Source organism: Vidua chalybeata, chromosome 8 (genome assembly GCF_026979565.1).
Source record: "Vidua chalybeata isolate OUT-0048 chromosome 8, bVidCha1 merged haplotype, whole genome shotgun sequence".
NCBI lineage: Eukaryota > Metazoa > Chordata > Aves > Passeriformes > Viduidae > Vidua > Vidua chalybeata.
The window spans coordinates 34,620,202-34,638,732 of NC_071537.1; the positions used below are offsets into that span (position 1 = coordinate 34,620,202).

Genomic DNA, 18,531 nt, shown 5'->3' on the forward strand with positions numbered 1-18,531 from the left:
CAAAAATGAATTTCAATTGGCTTGTCGCTTTTCTCATCACGAAATAGGAGAGGTGCGGCCAAAGCTTCCACTTGGAAAAAGTGGATGCTAAAAAGGGTTAATAGGAACTTCCCAACTCAAAAGAAAATTCCAGAAAGTTTGTAGTTTGTCAGTGTTTCTTAACAATGTGTGTTTAAAATATGAACCGAATAACTTTGGGGAGGCAGGTGTTCATTATATGCTGAATGACTTTTTTTGTCCTTTGAGTACACTAGTGTGTACTGACCACGTGTGCCTGGATTCAGTATGTGACTCTTCATTGGCTGATATTGAGCATTTCCTGTGCCATTATGTATTCTCAGGTGTAATTATCATTATAACCCAAGGAAATGCCTTCGTTTCAGGGCAGGCAGAGCTTTAGGAGTAACCCTTTGCTGAGTTAAGATCTGCAGCAGAAAGCAGCAAGTAGCAGAGCTGTGTTGTCAAATGTTGGTCAGAGGTGCAAGAATGTCACAGGAATTTGTGATTTAAAATTCACTCCGTGTTTTAAATAGTTACAGGCTTCAAGTACAGCATCACTATTTTATTGCCAGGTCATGGATTTGCAGCTCTGTTTCTGTTCTTGACGTGCGCTGTAGGGTTTTCTGAGTTTAGTTGTTAATATAAATAAATAAAATCTGAGAGACCTGTACTCCAGGGGATGGGTTTCATTGTTTCTCCATCTTGATAAAACTGTTATTGGAAAGGTGGAGATGGGAGAGAGATGGGAAGCATTTTGAAGGTAACGTTGCTGTTGAAAACATACCCCGTCAGCAAAAGTAAATTATTTTGTGTTTAGATGTTAATCTTTAGGATAGTAAATACCTTGGCAAAACATTGGTTGTTCAAGAGACTGTTTTATTTTAGAAACAGTCTTAACATCAATAGGTCTTTGTCATTCTTTAAAATGTTTTTTTTCTTAGAAAATTATCAAATGACATTATAAATGTTGTGCTTCGGTGATCATGTAATGAAGACAGTATTTAAAAAATATGTCTCCTAAATTGTCTGTCAAAATTTAAGTATCTTACCTAAGAAAACCTTAAATGAAGCTTTTGATTGGAAGTAGGAAAATTTTCCATGTCCAGCGTGCAACTTTAGCAGACATCTGTGCAGTAGTGGAACTTCCCATGGAGCAGTGTCTTGTTTTGTAATAACCAAACTCAGTTGATCTAGCACTGTTGAAATAGGAATGTTAAGAGCAGCTTGGAGGGGTTTGAATGCGATTTAAATACTTCCAGTCTGATTAAATGCTTGAATTGAATGCCTGCAAATTACACAAGAATGCTTGGCTTCAGAAGTCAATAATTTGTATGCGTTTTCAAACTCATTTGAAGAGTGACAGTTGAACTGGATAAACATGGTATTATTAAACTATATTAATTGTATTTCTTGGTTGCTTATTTTTTCCTTCAAACAGGAAGTGAAGTGTTTTCCTGGGGACAAAACAAATACGGCCAGCTGGGCTTAGGTTATGAGTATAAAAAACAAACCTCACCACAAATGATTAAATCTCTGCTGGGAATCCCTTTTGCACAGATTGCAGCAGGAGGAGCTCATAGTTTTGTACTCACTCTTTCTGGAGCCATCTTCGGATGGGGACGCAACAAATTTGGGCAGCTGGGTCTTAATGATGATAATGGTAAGTAAGCATTGCTTCAGGAGAGTTTGATGCTGAAGGGTTTGGGTTTGAATCTGAAGAGAGCAGTGTTCCTAGGAAAGGAGCAGACACAACAAACTCTGTTCAGTGCTGTCAGAGTGTGCCAGTGCCACGTGAGATTGCATCAAGAAGGCACAGAGGTGTTTTCCTCAGCTGTTTTGTAAAGAGAATGCTGGCAGTGTTATGTTGAAGTTCTTGCCTGCTTCACTTGTATTCTTTCCCTGTTCAACATCTTCCTGTGACTTAATGGGATTGAATTAGCATACTGTGCAGTAGTTACAGTTTGAACTGAATTTTATGGGATTAAATTGCTTGGCAAAAGCTGTAATCTGTCAAAACTAATTGGTTGTCCTTAGTAGTCACATTTAAACCATCTTCATTTTTTACTGCCATTTACTTTTACATTCCTCCTCACACCACTTTTGATAATCATTCACAATTTTTGGCTAACCGTTTCCAAAATTTCCTCTGCTAGATAGATGACACTCTAAATGATTTTTAAATTATTTTAAAATTATTTTTAAATTATTTTTAGTAATTGGTTAGATTAGACAAAAATTGTTTCTTTGTTGGTTGTATTCTGTTGTATGCACAATGTTTGCTCACAGTGCTCCAGGGTAGCAGTGTTTGCTGTCAGGTTCCTGTAATACACAGTTTGGTAGTGGATAATCTATAGATGGTTTCATGAGTTCAGATTTTCTTACTGGTTCATTGATGTCAGCACCATTTAAAATAGGGAAAATGGGTTGTAAATAAAATACTCAGCTGAATATGTTAAAAATTGTCATGTAATTCAGGTAATAAGAAAGTTACAATTATTTTTCAGAAATCATGGGAGACTTCAGTTGCTTCTACATATTCTTTGGAATGTGTGTAATCCCAGGTTTTCATGTAGCATCACCTCTCAATAAAATTCCTTTTAAATATCTTCACAGGGTTTCTTGCAGACATGTTGCTAGGCCTGACAGGTTTTAAGACGTTAGCACTAACATTTTTAAAAATTGCCTTTGTGCAAAGTTGACAAGGTTGACTTGTCCTAGTGATGGAGGGAAGTTATGTTTGCTTCCTGTTTGTTCAGTGCTCCATTCTGTTATGCGATTAGTGACATTAAACTGTGTGTAGAAATATACTTTGCAAAGAAGCCAAACTGATACTGATGCCAAGATGATTTTTTGCCTTTTCTTTTATACACCTTTTATGTATCCTCAGTATTTTTAGGATGCATCCTTGTAATTCCTTAAGTCTGGTACCTTAGTCCTGGTATTCTGTTAGGCCAGGAGAGCAAACATCCTAAAGGCCTCGTAGTAGGAGGCTGGAAAGCCCTACTGTATCTTGGAAAACCAAGGTCCCCTCTGGAACATGTGCTGTAAAGCAGAGATCTGGCTCATCCAGGGGGGAATTCCACAGAGGGGGAATATCAGGCCATTCATCCAGGCCTCCCACTGGGGCATCCCTGTTAGATATGCTAATTTGTAAGGTCTGTAAAGGGCATACGTGATCTGCCGTGTGTGTGCGGATCTGCCGTGTGTGTGCAGCGCGTTCCACCTTGGCAGAGTGGTGCACCAAGAAGGATCCTTCCTAAAACACCGAGGTAGAAACCCTTATCCCTGAGCTGTATCTGGCCCTCAATTTTTAGGACCAAGGAAAAGGCATCAATACCAACTCACAGGAACATTTTAAAAACATGAAACACATAAACAATTAAAAACAATGGTCATTTCTTTTCTTATGGCCAGTGCCACATGTTCTGTAATGTCACATTCCATATTTAGTGGTCTGTGTGCTAACACATGATCCTGTGCTAGTGAAAATGAGAGCATGGGCTACAAACTTTTTCAGTGTAGTAGTCCTTTTTCTTTTTTTTCAGTAGTAACACTTCCATCTCCAAGATCCATAAACTGAAGTCATGGTGATTGTGTTATGCTAAAAAATTTAAACTGCTTGCTTGACTAGAGCCAAATTAGAATAAATGAGCAAAACTATTTGGGTTTTGATTTTTATTGTCAAAATAAGCGACCTTTCTCGATTAAACCTTTCAGACAGGTATGTTCCTACACTGCTGAAGTCCCTGAGAAGTCAAAAGGTTGTTCATATATGTTGTGGAGAAGATCATACTGCTGCCCTTACGAAGGTACTTAAACTTAAAGATACGTTTATGCTCCAATTTTTTTATGTTTCCAGGAGAAGGTGCTACCTGAACAGGAAATAATAAACTAAATTCTGAATAAAATTTCTTCTAAATTTATGGGATTAAGTTGAGAAAAGATTGGAAGAATGGTTAAATATTTGAAAAAAAAATTACCAAATACAAGAAATCTCGCATTCTAAATCGTTATTTTCCTTTTTCATGCATAGATGTTAACTTCAAACTTACTTTAAAGCTGATGGGCTCGGCTGAGATACTGAATGTACTGGGAATGTTTGTAGAGATTGCCACCCATGTGCATGGCTCCACTGTCCCCTGCAGAGCCAGGGGCTGATACACCTCTTGTAGGCAGTACTGTGTATATGTGTGTGAGCATTCTCCAAGTCCTTCTGAAGTTCAGAAGAACCTGGCACTGTTTGCTATCCTGACTCAGTGACTGAGGCTGTTGGGTTTTCTCAGTGGATGCTGCAGTTTTGGTGATGTTTTCCAGCTGAGGGCCTGGCTGATGCAGAGTAGATCTGAATGAAACAGATTCACAATTTTAAAGCATCTGAAAATGGCAAGTTTCAAAGTTGTTGTGAGGTAAGATGTATAACTTCTGAAGATATTTCTGGTTTAAACATCAAAGGTGTTGGTTAATTTCTTGATTAATCAAAAACTCTTAAATTACTTGCCTTACAACAGTGTTGAAATTTCTGGTTTCTTATGCTTTCAAATAATGAGGCTATTTCAGTCATACTGTGCATCATCTGCTGAACAGGGCAGCTTTCTGTTTGCTAATCACTTCAAAATTTCTATTTAGAGTTTCAAGGTTAAAGTATACTTTTTAATAGTGTGAGTTTGTGTATGGGTGAAGTTCATTAAGAAAACTGGAAAAAGGGAAAAATGAGGATTAGGCTCTATAAATGACACACGTTAATGGCAGGACTGTTGTATGATAATAAGGAAATTAGATGAGTGTCCTTTAACACAAGGTAATATTTCATAGCTGTGCCACATTTTCATAACTCCAATTAACTTGTGACTCCTCTGTGTCTCAGGACCCTGTTGTGCCCTGTATATTTTCTGTCCTTTCCCTGCAATGCCAATGTCGTCAGAAAAGATTTATTAAACCCCTATTTCTGTGAAGTTTCTTGTTCTGAGCTATAAGATCATCTTAATGTAAAAAATTTATTTGTTTAGGAAGGTGGGGTTTTTACCTTTGGAGCTGGAGGCTATGGTCAGCTGGGTCATAACTCTACCAGCCATGAGATAAATCCAAGGAAAGTTTTTGAGCTTATGGGAAGCGTTGTCACGCAAATCACCTGTGGCAGGTAAGGTCTACTCTGAGCTAACCCTGTGCATCTTACACATAACTTGTTCTGTATAAAACTTTACATCTATTTGCAATATGAAGTGGGGGGGTTTGTACCCTTCGTGGTCAGGGAAGACAAAATTACCCCTAATAAAAGATATTCAGTGATGGTTTGGCGATTCTAAAAGCATTCACAAGAAGAGCTAAAGGAAGTTGTGTATTTGAGAGGCTGTGATTTTCTAAACTGGCAGTGTGAACAATAGTGTGAGGTGGGAAAGAATTTGTTGCTGTCACTTCATTTCCTGTTGAAAAACAAGTGTGTTTGGGAAAGTACAAAATAGTTTACACAAATTCCCAGCTGGTTCTTCACAGGCCTGTGGTAGGAGAGGGGGCATCTAGAGTTGAGCAGGATGGGAAGGGAGAGGAGGTGCAGGCAGTCTTTAGACATTCACTTCTGATATGCTCTAAAGGTCACACAGGGGCTGAGCACTGGCAGCTCCATTCTGGGAACCTTTCCATAAAAAAAGGAGGATTGCCTATTGGAGTGTAAATGGAATATTGCCAGTGGCAGGGCGTTGCAGGAGGGCAGTGGAGTGTTGGGTATGACAGGACCTTTCACACAATGCTTAGCACAAGTCCTGGCCAGGCCTGCACAAAGCTGGCTCCAGTGCTTAGGTTTGTGTTACTGAATTCTCTTTGCCCTAGGCAGCACACCACTGCATTCGTCCCTTCTTCTGGAAGAATTTACTCTTTTGGACTGGGAGGCAATGGGCAGCTGGGTACAGGGACCACCAGCAACAGGAAAAGTCCCTTCACAGTGAAAGGAAGCTGGATTCCCTTTAGTACTCAGTGCCCAATGAGCACAGGTAAGCACCAGCTGATCTGTTTACTGCTTGGTTGCCTGTTCCTTTATAGTGGCTTAAAATTCTAGAGATTTAAACTGATTATGTGCTGTAATCATTTTTTCCAAACAGTTTGATTCCACTGTGCTCTGTGTTCCTGCTGTAGGAATTCCATGCCTGTGGCTGGTGGGTGAGGGCCTCTGGTCGCGCTAGACCTAGAACTTGCCTCAGGGAAAGCTCTTTACCATTGTATCACTTAACTAGTGTGTCAGGGTATTGTATCAAGGTCCTGCCACAAGGGAGCCTTTTTGTAACTGAGTGTTGATTGCAGTGTCTTAATCATTTTCAATTTCACGTTTTCACGGTGGCCTGTTTTTTATTCCTATTACAGACAGTGAGGAGTGCTACTGTGTAAAGCGAATTTTCTCTGGTGGGGACCAAAGTTTTGCACACTACTTCTATCCGCAGGTAACAAATTAAGTGTGATTTTGTTCCAAAGCTTGTGAAAATTGCATTTTAGTTTTTTGGATGTATTTTAAATGATTTTGATGTTGAAGGTGCATGTGGCTATATTGTAAAGTTTGTTGGAGCAGTGTGGAAGCAAAAGGCAGGGCTTGGATCCAGTTAGTGTGTGTTAGCTGTTAGGAAACTCTTGAGACTTTTTTGGCATAAGCTTTTTTCTTGATGGATGAATGCACTTCTTTTCATGTCATAAGGGAAGAATTGATTGAATATTTGAGCTCTTTGCTCCTTGCCCAGTCCTCCTCATAGCTCCTGACAGCAGCAGCTTTGGTGTCTTCTGCTCTGTAGCCATTTTGAAGTTACTACAGTGGTAGGGAAACAAATTGAGCTTTTTGCTAAAAATTACTGGTGGTGACATAGTTTAAATCAGTTTTATCATAGTCTTAAAGCTTACATTTTAAAGTAACAAGAATTGATCTGTTTAAATTCTAGTACATAAAAGAGTCTAGAAGGACTTTACAGTAAAAATGGCAATGTGGAAGTGTGATGGAAAGAAAATGCTATTGGAGGGTGAGTTGGGAGATAAAATAAAAACAAATGAAGATTCATGGGACTGTTTCCAGTACAGCTCAGCAGATATTAGACCATGGGGATTAATGAAGCATCAAGAGCTGAATATGTAGGGTGAAAGCTAACTTGGACACAAGGGAAAATGGATTTTAGTGGGGAAGCATGTTTATGAAGAAAAGCTGAGTACAAGTCAGACTTGCAGCAGTGCTTTGTGCTCACAGCCTGTTCTGCTTGCTCAGAATCAGCAGTTTTTTCTAGGATTGACTTGTTGGGTTCTTTTTCTAAATTCTGATAGAGTTTTAACCATTGCTGTATTTGAGAGAAACTTGCTTAGCAGGTGTAAACTGGAAAATTGCTTATAACGGAGGCTCAAAACTTGTCTATTAAAGCTTCCTTAATAACTTTATGTGCAATTTTCATAATTACTGGAGTAGTTTCTGACTGACTAATTGAGGTGAACTGGAGACTATGAATGCAGTTATTGTGGCTTGTTCTGTAAAAAAGGTATTAGCAATAGATGAACTTTGATGCTGCAGGAGTATTCCTTTTAGTACTCTTTGGTTTGGTGATTTGTGTGGAATTCTTCCGAAGTTCTGTGCATACTGTACCCCTGGGGGTTGTGTGTCCCTGCCAGTTAAGGTGGCCCAGCCAAAATGAGTTTTCTCAAGTCAGTTTTTGGGCTGCTCAGTTCCCTGAGTTGTTTTCTTGGGCTGGACAGAAGGGAAATGGTGGAAGTGTTCCTCAACCTGATGCTGTGGGATGGGATCAAAAGTGCTCATTTTTGGCAGCAGATGGTCATTGTCACACTGAGTCTGCTCAGTGTTGTCAGATGGCACCCTCAGGAGGAATGTTTTCTCTTGATAGTTTTATCTTGTTTTTGGTGCTATTTGCCATCTCCTTTTGAACCAATGATCCTACTGAAAACAATGATCTTGCTTCTCCTCCTCTTTACTATTGCAGCTCTTAGTGGAATTCATTTTGTATGAGCAGCACTTCCAAATGCAGCTCCTCTGGTGATGCAGGGCGTGTTCACAGAAGCATGATTCTTGCTCAGAGGAGCCTGATGGAAGTGGGGTGGAAGAACATCTGTCTGAAAAATGGAATGGCTCGTTTCCTGTGTGCTCACAGCTTGGCAGGGAGCTAAGTGGCTCCTGGTGGCTGGAGGGGAGATGCTTGCTGCTCACATCTAAAGCTCAGTTAGTGTTCATCACGGAGACAAGTAATGTGTAAGGAGTTGCCATTAAGCATGATGTGTGAATTAACACCTAATCGAGATGGTTTCAGTGTATGCTCTGCTTTCCCAGGGAATGCAGAACTGTTAAACAGAGCATTTCACTGCAAGAGTCTGGGTAGGCAAATTGTCAGCTAAGACAGCTCAACCTTAAGGTGATTTTTCTGAAAATCAATTTTGTGTGCCTGATTCTTTATGCTTTCTTTAAAATTTATTTAGAACATGGTGCCACCAGATGATTTTAGATATCCTGACCTTTTGAAGCAGATCTGGACTGTGAATGAAACGTTTATTCAAAGATTGCTGAGTTTCCCATCTGGAAGACTTCCTGTAGAGATAGCTAAGTAAGTGATGTAAGGGAAAGCAGTAGTCTTTGGTGATTCTGCTTCTGAATTGAGCATTAATGGGGCTTTGGGCATACATAGCAGAGCTATTTGTAATTACTGATTTTATGACGTGCAGAGCTCTTGCTGTGCATTGTCGTGCTTGCTGAGATCCTTCAGACTGTGTCATCTCTGCTCCAGTTTAGATGACTACACAAGATGAAATTAACTATCTAATTGCACATTGAAAAATAGCAATACATGTAAAGAAATATGAGAACAACTCAAAGATTATTGCTTCTATTTTAATAAAAGAGTATGCAAAGCAATTGAATTGCAAGACTGGCTGTGATTTGAGCTGTCTTAAGTGTTGAGTCTTGAATGGAGGTTTAATCTAGTATTGTTTAGTCACATTTGAGTCAGAGTCCCATCCTTTGCACAATATAATTAATTAGGGATTAAATACATGCTTTTTTATTGCAAATGCTAATTTTTAAAAGGAAAACCAAATGTAACTTTTCATGTGACCAATTTCAGTGAAATTGATGGAACGTTCTCCTCTGCTGGGTGCCTGAATGGGAGCTTTTTGGCATTGAGGTAAGTGGATGGGTTTTTAACAAGTGTTCCTGTGGACAGCATTAGTGGTGGCTGCCTGCCTTCCTAGTGTCCCTTGTGTCAGCTGGGACACCTTCCCAGGGTTTCCTGTCTCATTGGTGCTCTGATACCCTCCGTTGAAACTCCTGCTTCTTTTGTGCCCTGTGTTTTGTCAGCTGCCCCAGTGAGAATGGCTCCAGCCTGTCTTGGCTGCTGCCATGTAAGCCAGCAGAACTCATCACATTTGTCAGCCACTGGTTGTTGGTAATTCCTTGTTGTTGGCAGTTCCTTGCATGGGCTGGTTTACATCCAAGTCTTTTTGTGTGATTTTCTTGCGGTCAGAGGAGATTTTTTTCCAGTTGTTTCTAAGGTCATATAAACCATGGAAGTCTGATATATTTTAAATCCTTATTCAGTAGGTCTAAAATTCAAGGGGTAAAAGTCTTGAGTTGCTGAGAACACAGAATTCAGTCTTTCTGTTTTTTTTTTTTTTTTTCTTCCTGCAGCAATGATGATCATTACAAAACCAGCACTAGATTCTCAGGGGTTGACATGAATGCTGCTAGACTACTCTTTCACAAACTCATACAGCCTGAGCATACTCACATATCACAACAGGTTTGTGCTGCATGTTTTCTCTACATTTTTCAACCCTGTAAAGAGATTTATTTACTCAATAATGTATTGACTGCAAATGTGTGAAACCGTGTTTTGTTGTGACAATTAGGTGACACATCAGCATATTCTATTTTAATATTTACTGACGTTTTCTAAATGTGTAATACTTTCCACTGAAGCTCTTAATTATTGTTTTCTAGATTAGTTTTCATTTGCATGGGCATTTGTATAAAATCTCAATTGTGTTAAAATAAACAGAATTTTCTAATGTGCTGTAGGTGGCAGCTAGTTTGGAAAAGAACCTTATTCCCAAATTGACCAGCTCCTTACCAGATGTTGAAGCTTTGAGGCTGTATCTCACTCTACCAGAATGCCCACTGATGAGTGATGAAAACAATTTCACAACGTTAGCTATTCCTTTTGGAGCAGCTATTCTGAACCTAGAAAAAGCTCCTCTGAAAGTTCTTGGTAAGAAACTGAATTTTTACTGTTAAAACTAAGGATCTGCAGATGAAAATGTACAGAAATTCCATCAGTGAAGACCTGGCCCTGGCAGCCCCTGCTGTGTATTTACAGCCATACAATTCTCCAGTGAGAAAGTTAAAACTTAACATTGCTTGGTGTAAGAAAACTCTTATTCTGTTGCTTCAGGGTGAGTTAACAGGCCATCCCTGTGACTTCATCTGGTATTGTAGGTTTTGGACTGATGCCATTTGGGAGGAATTAAACCGTGTAGTTCAGTGTAATTGATATGTGTCTTTGCTCTTTAAAGTGAAAATTATGTGGTCAGACAGCTAACAGGCTCTAAGCAATTTACAGCAGTGTTGCAGAGCAGATGTTAAATTGTCTTGCTTGTGAGTACAGCACCTGTTCTGAGCTTCTGAGGCAGTTGATCTTTTCTTGCTGGTGCCAAGATGTGGTCTTCAAATATGCAGCTGAGGATAGCTCTGGTTTTTTAACTCTGCTTCTTTACACTTTCTTGTTGTGACTCGCCTTAAAGAAATTCAGCTAAAAGAATTCTTTTTGGAACATTTTGCTTTTAATTGGTTTCTTTTTGAGAGGGTACTTTCATTTTGCTCAGTTATGCTTTGCCTTGTAATCTCGCTTTGGTTTTTTCAGTAGTTTTTGGTGAGAGTAAAGCAAAGCAAACTGATAGTTTTTAGAGCTCTAGTCCTTTTCCATCATTTTCTATTGCTCTCACTACTGTTTGCTTAAGATTTCAGGTTTTGAGCCATCTTTTTTTTCTCAAACATTACATTATTTAACATTTTTTATCAAATGTCACTGTCTGGATGAACAGACTTCAGGGGACTTAAATTTGATGTGTAACAGTAGCGCGTTTGTTGTGCTGCAACTTTTTTTTTTGGAGTCTGTAGTAACTGATGGTTATGCTTTCTAGCCAAACATGTTTCTTAGTTAAGAGGATAACATAACATAGTGTGGCAGTGACAAGTACTAAATTTACGTGTTCACCATGTGTTGACAGAAAATTGGTGGTCTGTACTTGAACCTCCCTTGTTCCTCAAGATAGTGGAACTCTACAAGGATGTCGTAGTGCACCTTCTGAAGCTGTGCAAGATGGGCCTTCCGCCTTCTGACAGAAGAATACTCACCAATTTCCTACACACAGCCTTCAGAGTTCTGGAAATACTGCACAGAGTACGTTTGTGGCATTTCTGAACAGTTCCTTGGCTGCTTGGCTTTGTCAGCATCTCTGTGCTGGGTAGTTGGTAGAAGCTAAGTTACTGATGAGTTTGAGAGATCAGAATTGCATCTACAGAAATATCTGTAGTTGTTCCATCTGGACCTATGAATCATTGGGATTCTGGATTCCAGTCTGACATGATGATGGAATTATTTTTTGGGAGCACAGCGTTACCCAGTCATTTGCTTCTGTGAGGGTATGGATTAAAGTGAGTGGGGGGAAAAGGGGTGACAGCTCTGGGATATTTTGCAGATTGAATATCTGGTGGTTTGGAGGGGGATGTGGGAGGTATTTGGGAAAAGTAGACTTAGATTATCTGGTTATAAAGGCAGGATCTTTATAACTATCTTGCTGCTTTGCCAGTTAGCAGTGCTTGGCTGTCCTTGGGAAAAGAAGTGTATTAGTATTAGGAAAATGTGGATGCTTCTGGATTAAAATGGTACTGTAGAGACAAGCCTCTGTATAAAGTTACTTTCCCCACATCTCTTTTTTTTAAAGCTTATTGTTTTTAAATGGAAACTGTTCCTCTGCTCACAGGTAATAGTGTTCATACTATAACTAAGACTAGCGTTATTGAATCATAGCTCTTAAACCTGTGCAAATACAGGAACAAGCATTTATTCCCTTGTGTACATGAACATGTGTATTATCACTGTTCCTGTGAGGTCATCTCATGTTTCAAAGTGGCAGCCTTGTTATGCAATACTGTAGTGCAGTTAATTGTATTTTCCTTCACTCTTTTATGGGTTTTTGAATAGTCCATATATCTGTGTCTTTAACATTATTTTTTGCTTTCTTGTAGGCACTGTTGTTTTTCTAGAATTTTTTTGGTAGCTGGGTATCTGTGGCTGACATATGAAATGCTTGAAAAACATGGAAAAATATCCCTTTGAAAGCTAATAAAAAAATAAATTGCACTTCCTTAGGTAAATGAAAGAGGACAAGTTATACAGTATGACAGATTTTACATTCATGAGATACAAGATTTGATAGATATCAGAAATGACTATGCCAACTGGTTCCAGCAGCAGGTATTGGGAATGGTAAGTTGTGTTGATTTTTATTTGGGTTTTTGTGGGTGTTTTCCTCCCATGTTTTGTGTTTGTTTTATCCCTTTAAAGAAATCCATAGATTCTCTAAATCTGGGAACTTTTTTTCATAAAAATACCTTCACAGACGAGCAGAGCTGAACAGACTCGTGTCAGGTACTGGCTAAGGAGGAATTGCTGAGGTGGTATTTTTCTTCCAGGGTGTCATTCTTAGGACTGACACTGCTCAATATTTGGATCTGTCAGTTCAAAAGTGATTCAGAATGCTGTCACTGGAGACTTGCTGTGTCTAAAAAGTTAGGAATGTAATAATCCATGGTAGGAGAACATCCAGAATAATCTGAATTGCCATATTAGACAGGTCCAGTCAATGAGAAAGCTGCAGCTCTCTTGGGTAATGAGTGCAGCAGGGAGCTACAGGGGCAGATAACTGATGGAATTTTCTACTTTGAGTTTAGCAGCCACAACTGAGATAATTAATTCCTGCATCTGTAAACAGAAGAGTGATAAGTGGGAGTAAATTAATGACTGTGCAGAGAATTAGTGAGTTGGATAAATTTTTGCCACAGTTCCTTGACTTTAGCTTTGAAAGAATATTGTAAGTAATTTAATAAGTTTTATCTAGCCACCCATATTTTATTATTTTGCAACAGTACCAGCAGATGTCATCAATTAACGTGTGGAAGTAAACATTTTAAGTGTGTAATTTTGTGCTTCCAAGCAAACATGATACTTTAACAGCTCTGTTTTTAAAGACTGATAAACAGGGTGTTGAAAGACAAGCTTGTGTTTAATAAATGAATTAGAATGTTTATGGTTAATGTTTATTTCTCAGTAAACCTTCTCTTGGGGGGAAGCAGTAAATAAATATTTTTTAAATTCTACATCAGAGATGAGTAATTAATGCAGACACTAATGCTGCTTTTTCATCTTAATTGTTGCTACCTTTGTGCAAATGCTGTCATAGGATGTCAACCATGGATTAACTGAGGTAAGATTGGTTGCAATCTGATTTCTTTTGAAGAATGTAAGGAAATCAGAAACGTGAATGTTAAGGATTGTCTGCCGTGTTCTGTTGGGAGTAAAGCTTCAAATTAGCCATAGCTGTAATCTGAAAAAAATCTTTGTGGTGCAAAACTATGTCATTGTCTGTATTGCAAATTTGTAACAGCAGTTGGAGAAAAGGGCTACTTCTGTACCGACTAGCTGCAATAACAGTTCTGAAATTAAAATGTGCTACGTGAGAGTGTCGTTTGTGCCTGGCTTGATTTGGTTTGGCTTGATTGAGTTTTGCTGGGGTTTTTTTGTTTGTTTTTGGCTGAAGTACTAAATCTACTTAATGTTCCTAAGATGCTTTGGTTCTGCATTGATAAGTCAAGGTTGAGTTCTCTTTCCAGTAAAAATGGTGTATTGAATGAGTGCTACTGTAAAGTTTTTTTTTAACCACGACTGTGGCTTTTGAATAAGCTGAGCTATGACATGGTTCTTTTCATTGCAGTTAACAGATATTCCTGTTATAATTTGCACATACCCATTTGTATTTGATGCCCAGGCAAAGACAACTCTCTTGCAAACAGATGCAATCATACAGATGCAGGTAGGAGGCTCTGTTTTTAATGGTATGTATTCATTATTTTTTCCCTGAGTTGTGGACCTTGGGGGTTCCTGTTCTTTTTTTGGTTTGGCTGGTTGGTGTTGTTCTGGGTGATTTTTTTTTGTTGTTGTTGGTTGTTTGTTTGTGGGTTTTTGTTGGTTTTTGTTGTTGTTTTTTTGTTCTTTTTTTAACTCTGTGTAATGTCTCCCCCATAAAAATCAAGGGTCTAGTTTTAATCTCAGGGTATGTACATGATAGAGGGTAGTGGGTTTGGGATCACATAGAAATTAAGACTGTTTTGTAGTTGCCATACATTTCCAAGGAACTTCGTTTCCTTTCAGTAGTGAGCTGGCTTTTTTATGTGTTATCAACGCATAGTGTAGGTACAAACCCCCCCAAACAGCAATAAAAAACCCAAACCCACAGCCATAACAAACATAAAACCCCAAGCACACGCAACCAAAAAACAACCCCACCTCCTGCATGAGCAGACTTGGAATATTACCTGGGTCATTGATGTAAGTCATGCTCAAGTAATGGGCTCGTGCAGGAAAATACTACCTTGCTCTTAATTAATAATAACTGTTGTTTCATGTACCTTTAAAAATGTACATGTACAGTACCGACATTTGATGGATTCAGGGAAATGTTGGCATTAAATGTTTCTATTAACAATATTAAATAGTATTAAAACACACAAACTCTCAAGAGGTCTCTGTCATATTCAGAACATTTGCAACAGCATTTTCTTTTTCACAGTTTTAATACAGAATTTATCATGCAAGTTAAATTGCTTTTCATGCTGTGAATTAGTTTTTAATGTATGTTTGGTTTCATGCCAGATTTATATTAAACAGCTTGCTCTTCATTAGATGAAATACGGGATCTTTTTGCTTCCTTTGTTATCCAAGGTATTTTGACTGGAATGTCAAAATCTGGGCTCTTGTACTTCCCTGAGAGCAATGGGTAAAGGAAAAATATTTCCTGAAACCAAATACTTCATAAGATAAGAGGAATACAAAGAAAACTTGGGCAAATTCAGTAGCTCTTGTACTAGTTATCCCCATCTGCACTTCTGCAGACAAGACTGCTGGACAGTTAATACTGACAGGAGTTTTTCTCTTTGTTTTTCTGCAGATGGCTGTCGATCAGGCCCACAGGCAGAATTTGTCTTCTCTCTTCATGCCAGTGTTTGAATCTGTCAATCCCTGCCTGATCCTGATGGTCCGGAGGGACAACATTGTGGGGGATGCTGTGGAGGTCCTCAGGAAAACAAAGAATGTGGACTACAAGAAGCCGCTCAAGGTATCGCAGGACACGCTGCTCACAGTGGGGGAGGATGTTTTTGGACAAACCTTGCTTTACAATCTCTTTGCAGCTCAGTGCTCACTGACTTGTGTGTTTCAGGTTATTTTTGTAGGGGAGGAAGCTGTCGATGCTGGAGGCGTTCGCAAAGAATTTTTTTTGCTCATCATGAGGGAGTTGCTAGATCCCAAATATGGAATGTTCAGGTATTACGAGGAGTCCAGGCTGATCTGGTTCTCTGATAAGGTAGGCTGTGGTCTGTATTCAGTCATTTTAACTTACAGCATTTATATTAATAATATATTAACATTGTAGTTTGTGGTTGTTTTATTGCAAGAGTAGGAACTAAGCAAGTATTCTCAAAAAAAGTTTATTTTTGTCATGGTTAGATCAAAACTTCCCCCATTCCTTGTTTACTCCTTACTGATTGTCCCCAAGCATGCCAGGTTTTTTAGGAAGAAGTAGCCAGAACAAACTGATTCCAAGGGCAGAATCAGGAAATCGAGGTGGCACAGACAAATTCTTGAGGTGGCCTGTTGAACAGGTTTTCCTGTGTGCAGTTGCATTTATGGGTGATAGGTGCTCCTGGAGTTGTACTTTGTTGGAAGGTTTGATCCCTGCCTTTTCAGTCCTCTTCCAGAGAGCACTGACTGGGGTGGCTGGATCCCAAATACCTGAATATTTACATTTCCACAGGTGTGTTTAAAGTCTTGGTAATTAATTCGGAATAGTGAACTCTTCCCTCTTCCTCCCCAGAATATTTTTTTAAAAAATTGACATCTTAAATCACTGAGTAGTGCAATAGGAAGTCACTGACAAAACCAGAATCTTAGTGCAGTATGGGTCCCCTGTAACCCAGAATATGTTGCATCTCAGCCTTTTAAATTTTAAGTAGAAAGGATTCTGTTCCCTTGGGTTTTGGTCTCAGCTGGTTAAACTTCATCCTGTGTTTCCTTGGTACTTACAGATACATACATATTTAAAGAAAATATGAATTAAATTCACTCAGATTATACTGTACTGTACACTTCTTCCTGGACTCTGCAAGGTTAAAATAACTGCTTTATTTTAAACCATCTTGTCTGTTTTCTGTTCTTAGACCTTTGAAGACAGTGACTTGTTTCATTTGATTGGTGTTGTCTGTGGGCTAGCAATATATAATTTTACTATTGTAGACCTTCACTTTCCTCTGGCTTTGTACAAAAAGCTATTGAATAAGAAACCATCCCTGGATGATTTAAAAGAATTGATGCCAGATGTTGGCAGGTAAGCAAGAAAGAAAAACAGGTGTTGGTAGAAATTAATTCTGAAATCAACATTTTCCTCTAAGAACATAACATTTCTTTTCCACAGTAACTGGGTAAACAGCTCAGAGTAAATTGCAGCCATGGTGTCATTTGATACATTTGACACTCACTGTTAAACACCTGTGTCTGGGTGCTTGGTGTTACTGATTGTCTCTTCTGTTTTATGATCCTGCAAGAATTTTAGGGGGAAAAACCTTGAAATTCAAGCCCCTTGAGTTTTAGCCACTAATTTTATAAGCCCAAGTGTGAACATAGTTTCTGTTCTAAATTGAATCTGTCAAGAAAATAGTTTTGCTTATTTCAGGAACAAAGACATGCTAAATATTTCCTTTTGACTAGGGATTTCAATAGACTGACTAGCAGGTAGGAAGCTTAAATGAACAGAAGAGGATGCTTGATTGCCTCAGTGTTGTGCATGCCACAGTGTTCAGAGATTCAAGGAGAAATCAAAGATGTTAATGGAAGAGCTACTCAGTGGGTTTTAAGTACCAACTGCCTCTGCTTTGGGAACCCCTTAGCTGAAGTCTTAAGATAGGAACGTTCTCTCTCTTCACCCTGTGGTATAACCAAAAGGAAATGATTGCTTGGAATTTCCCAGCACTACACAAGGTGCAAGTCAATAAAATAATAAATGAAATAACAGTAGAAAGGTACTTCTAAAATTTGAATTATCAAAGCATAAAGAACACTTCAGGAAAATAAATTTATTTTTCTTTCCCCTGATGCGAGTATTTTGTAACTTATTTTGCAGGGGAATGCAACAACTACTGGACTATCCAGAGGATGACATAGAAGAAGCATTTTGTCTTAATTTTACTGTAAGTTTTATATAGTGTTTGAATATGTCTTGCCAAGCTCATGCCATCTATTTTAATTGCCTCTGATGGAGTGTTTGAACAAAAGCATCAGCAGCTGCTGATCAGCATTGCCATGAGTTTTAGCTCCTGTGTCTGCCATTCATGTTGCTGTTAACTAAGTGGTGGGAAGAAGTATTTATGCAGCAAATAAGATTTGCACTATTTTTGTTTGTTTCTGATAGATCACTGTGGAAAATTTTGGTACAACAGAAATTAAGGAGCTTGTTCCTAAAGGTGCTGACATTCCTGTAGTCAAACAAAATAGGTGAGTTCTGTGGGTTACAGTGTTGCTGGCTGCCCTGGGAGTGTTACTGGGCTGCTGTAAATACCCTTTGCTGAGCTCTGACACTGCTGTTGGAGGCAAAACTGCTTTGGCTGTTCTCACGTGTGTTGTTGAAGCAGCTGTTGTCCTGTATTGACACAGACAAGCTGTGGCTGCCCCATCCCTGGGAGTGCTCAAGGCTGGGCTGGACATGGCTTGGACCAACCTGGTCTGGTTGAAAATGTCCCTGCCCATGGCAGGAGGTTGGACTAGATCTCCAGAGGTCCCCTTCAACCCCAGTCATAAGCATTTTATAAGATTAAAAATGTTTGAGGTTCTGCTGATGCCTTGGAGTGCCTGCCTAGGACAGAGGCTAGACAAAGTTCAGAGAATAAAATGGGTGTTTATTAAAGGCCTTCAGTGGATACCCCCTGGGCAGCCAAAAGCCTTCCAGAGGCTACACCCAAGATGCACAATGGTCACCAGTTTTTCAGACAATTATAAGTTTGGTCTGTTTTGCATATCAGGGGTTAATCCTTCAATTGCAGCTTCAGCTAATGAACTCATTTAGCCCCAGTTTGCTCACCCCCTAATCCACTGTTGTTTATACTTTTTGGGGCCTGAGGCTGTAGGGTGTCTTTGAGTCACAGGCTCAGAGGGATTGTTTTGTCTAAATAAATGTGAAGAGAGTTCA

At 39.1% G+C, this 18,531-nt stretch overlaps 1 protein-coding gene across 5 annotated transcripts in view; it reads left to right on the forward strand.

The window, feature by feature from the left end:
• The window catches only part of HERC4 (HECT and RLD domain containing E3 ubiquitin protein ligase 4), a 29,477-nt gene that overhangs the window by 7,105 nt on the left and 3,841 nt on the right, over positions 1–18,531 (forward strand). For all 5 annotated transcript variants that reach the window (XM_053948590.1, XM_053948589.1, XM_053948588.1 and 2 more), the window contains 18 exons: positions 1,439–1,660; positions 3,718–3,809; positions 5,007–5,137; positions 5,824–5,984; positions 6,352–6,428; positions 8,443–8,567; positions 9,084–9,143; positions 9,647–9,758; positions 10,037–10,226; positions 11,245–11,417; positions 12,390–12,506; positions 13,480–13,503; positions 14,011–14,109; positions 15,244–15,411; positions 15,514–15,657; positions 16,511–16,677; positions 17,470–17,536; positions 17,758–17,840. In XM_053948590.1, coding sequence (XP_053804565.1) covers positions 1,439–1,660; positions 3,718–3,809; positions 5,007–5,137; positions 5,824–5,984; positions 6,352–6,428; positions 8,443–8,567; positions 9,084–9,143; positions 9,647–9,758; positions 10,037–10,226; positions 11,245–11,417; positions 12,390–12,506; positions 13,480–13,503; positions 14,011–14,109; positions 15,244–15,411; positions 15,514–15,657; positions 16,511–16,677; positions 17,470–17,536; positions 17,758–17,840 — 2,212 coding nt within the window. The remainder of the gene's footprint in view (positions 1–1,438; positions 1,661–3,717; positions 3,810–5,006; positions 5,138–5,823; positions 5,985–6,351; positions 6,429–8,442; positions 8,568–9,083; positions 9,144–9,646; positions 9,759–10,036; positions 10,227–11,244; positions 11,418–12,389; positions 12,507–13,479; positions 13,504–14,010; positions 14,110–15,243; positions 15,412–15,513; positions 15,658–16,510; positions 16,678–17,469; positions 17,537–17,757; positions 17,841–18,531) is intronic.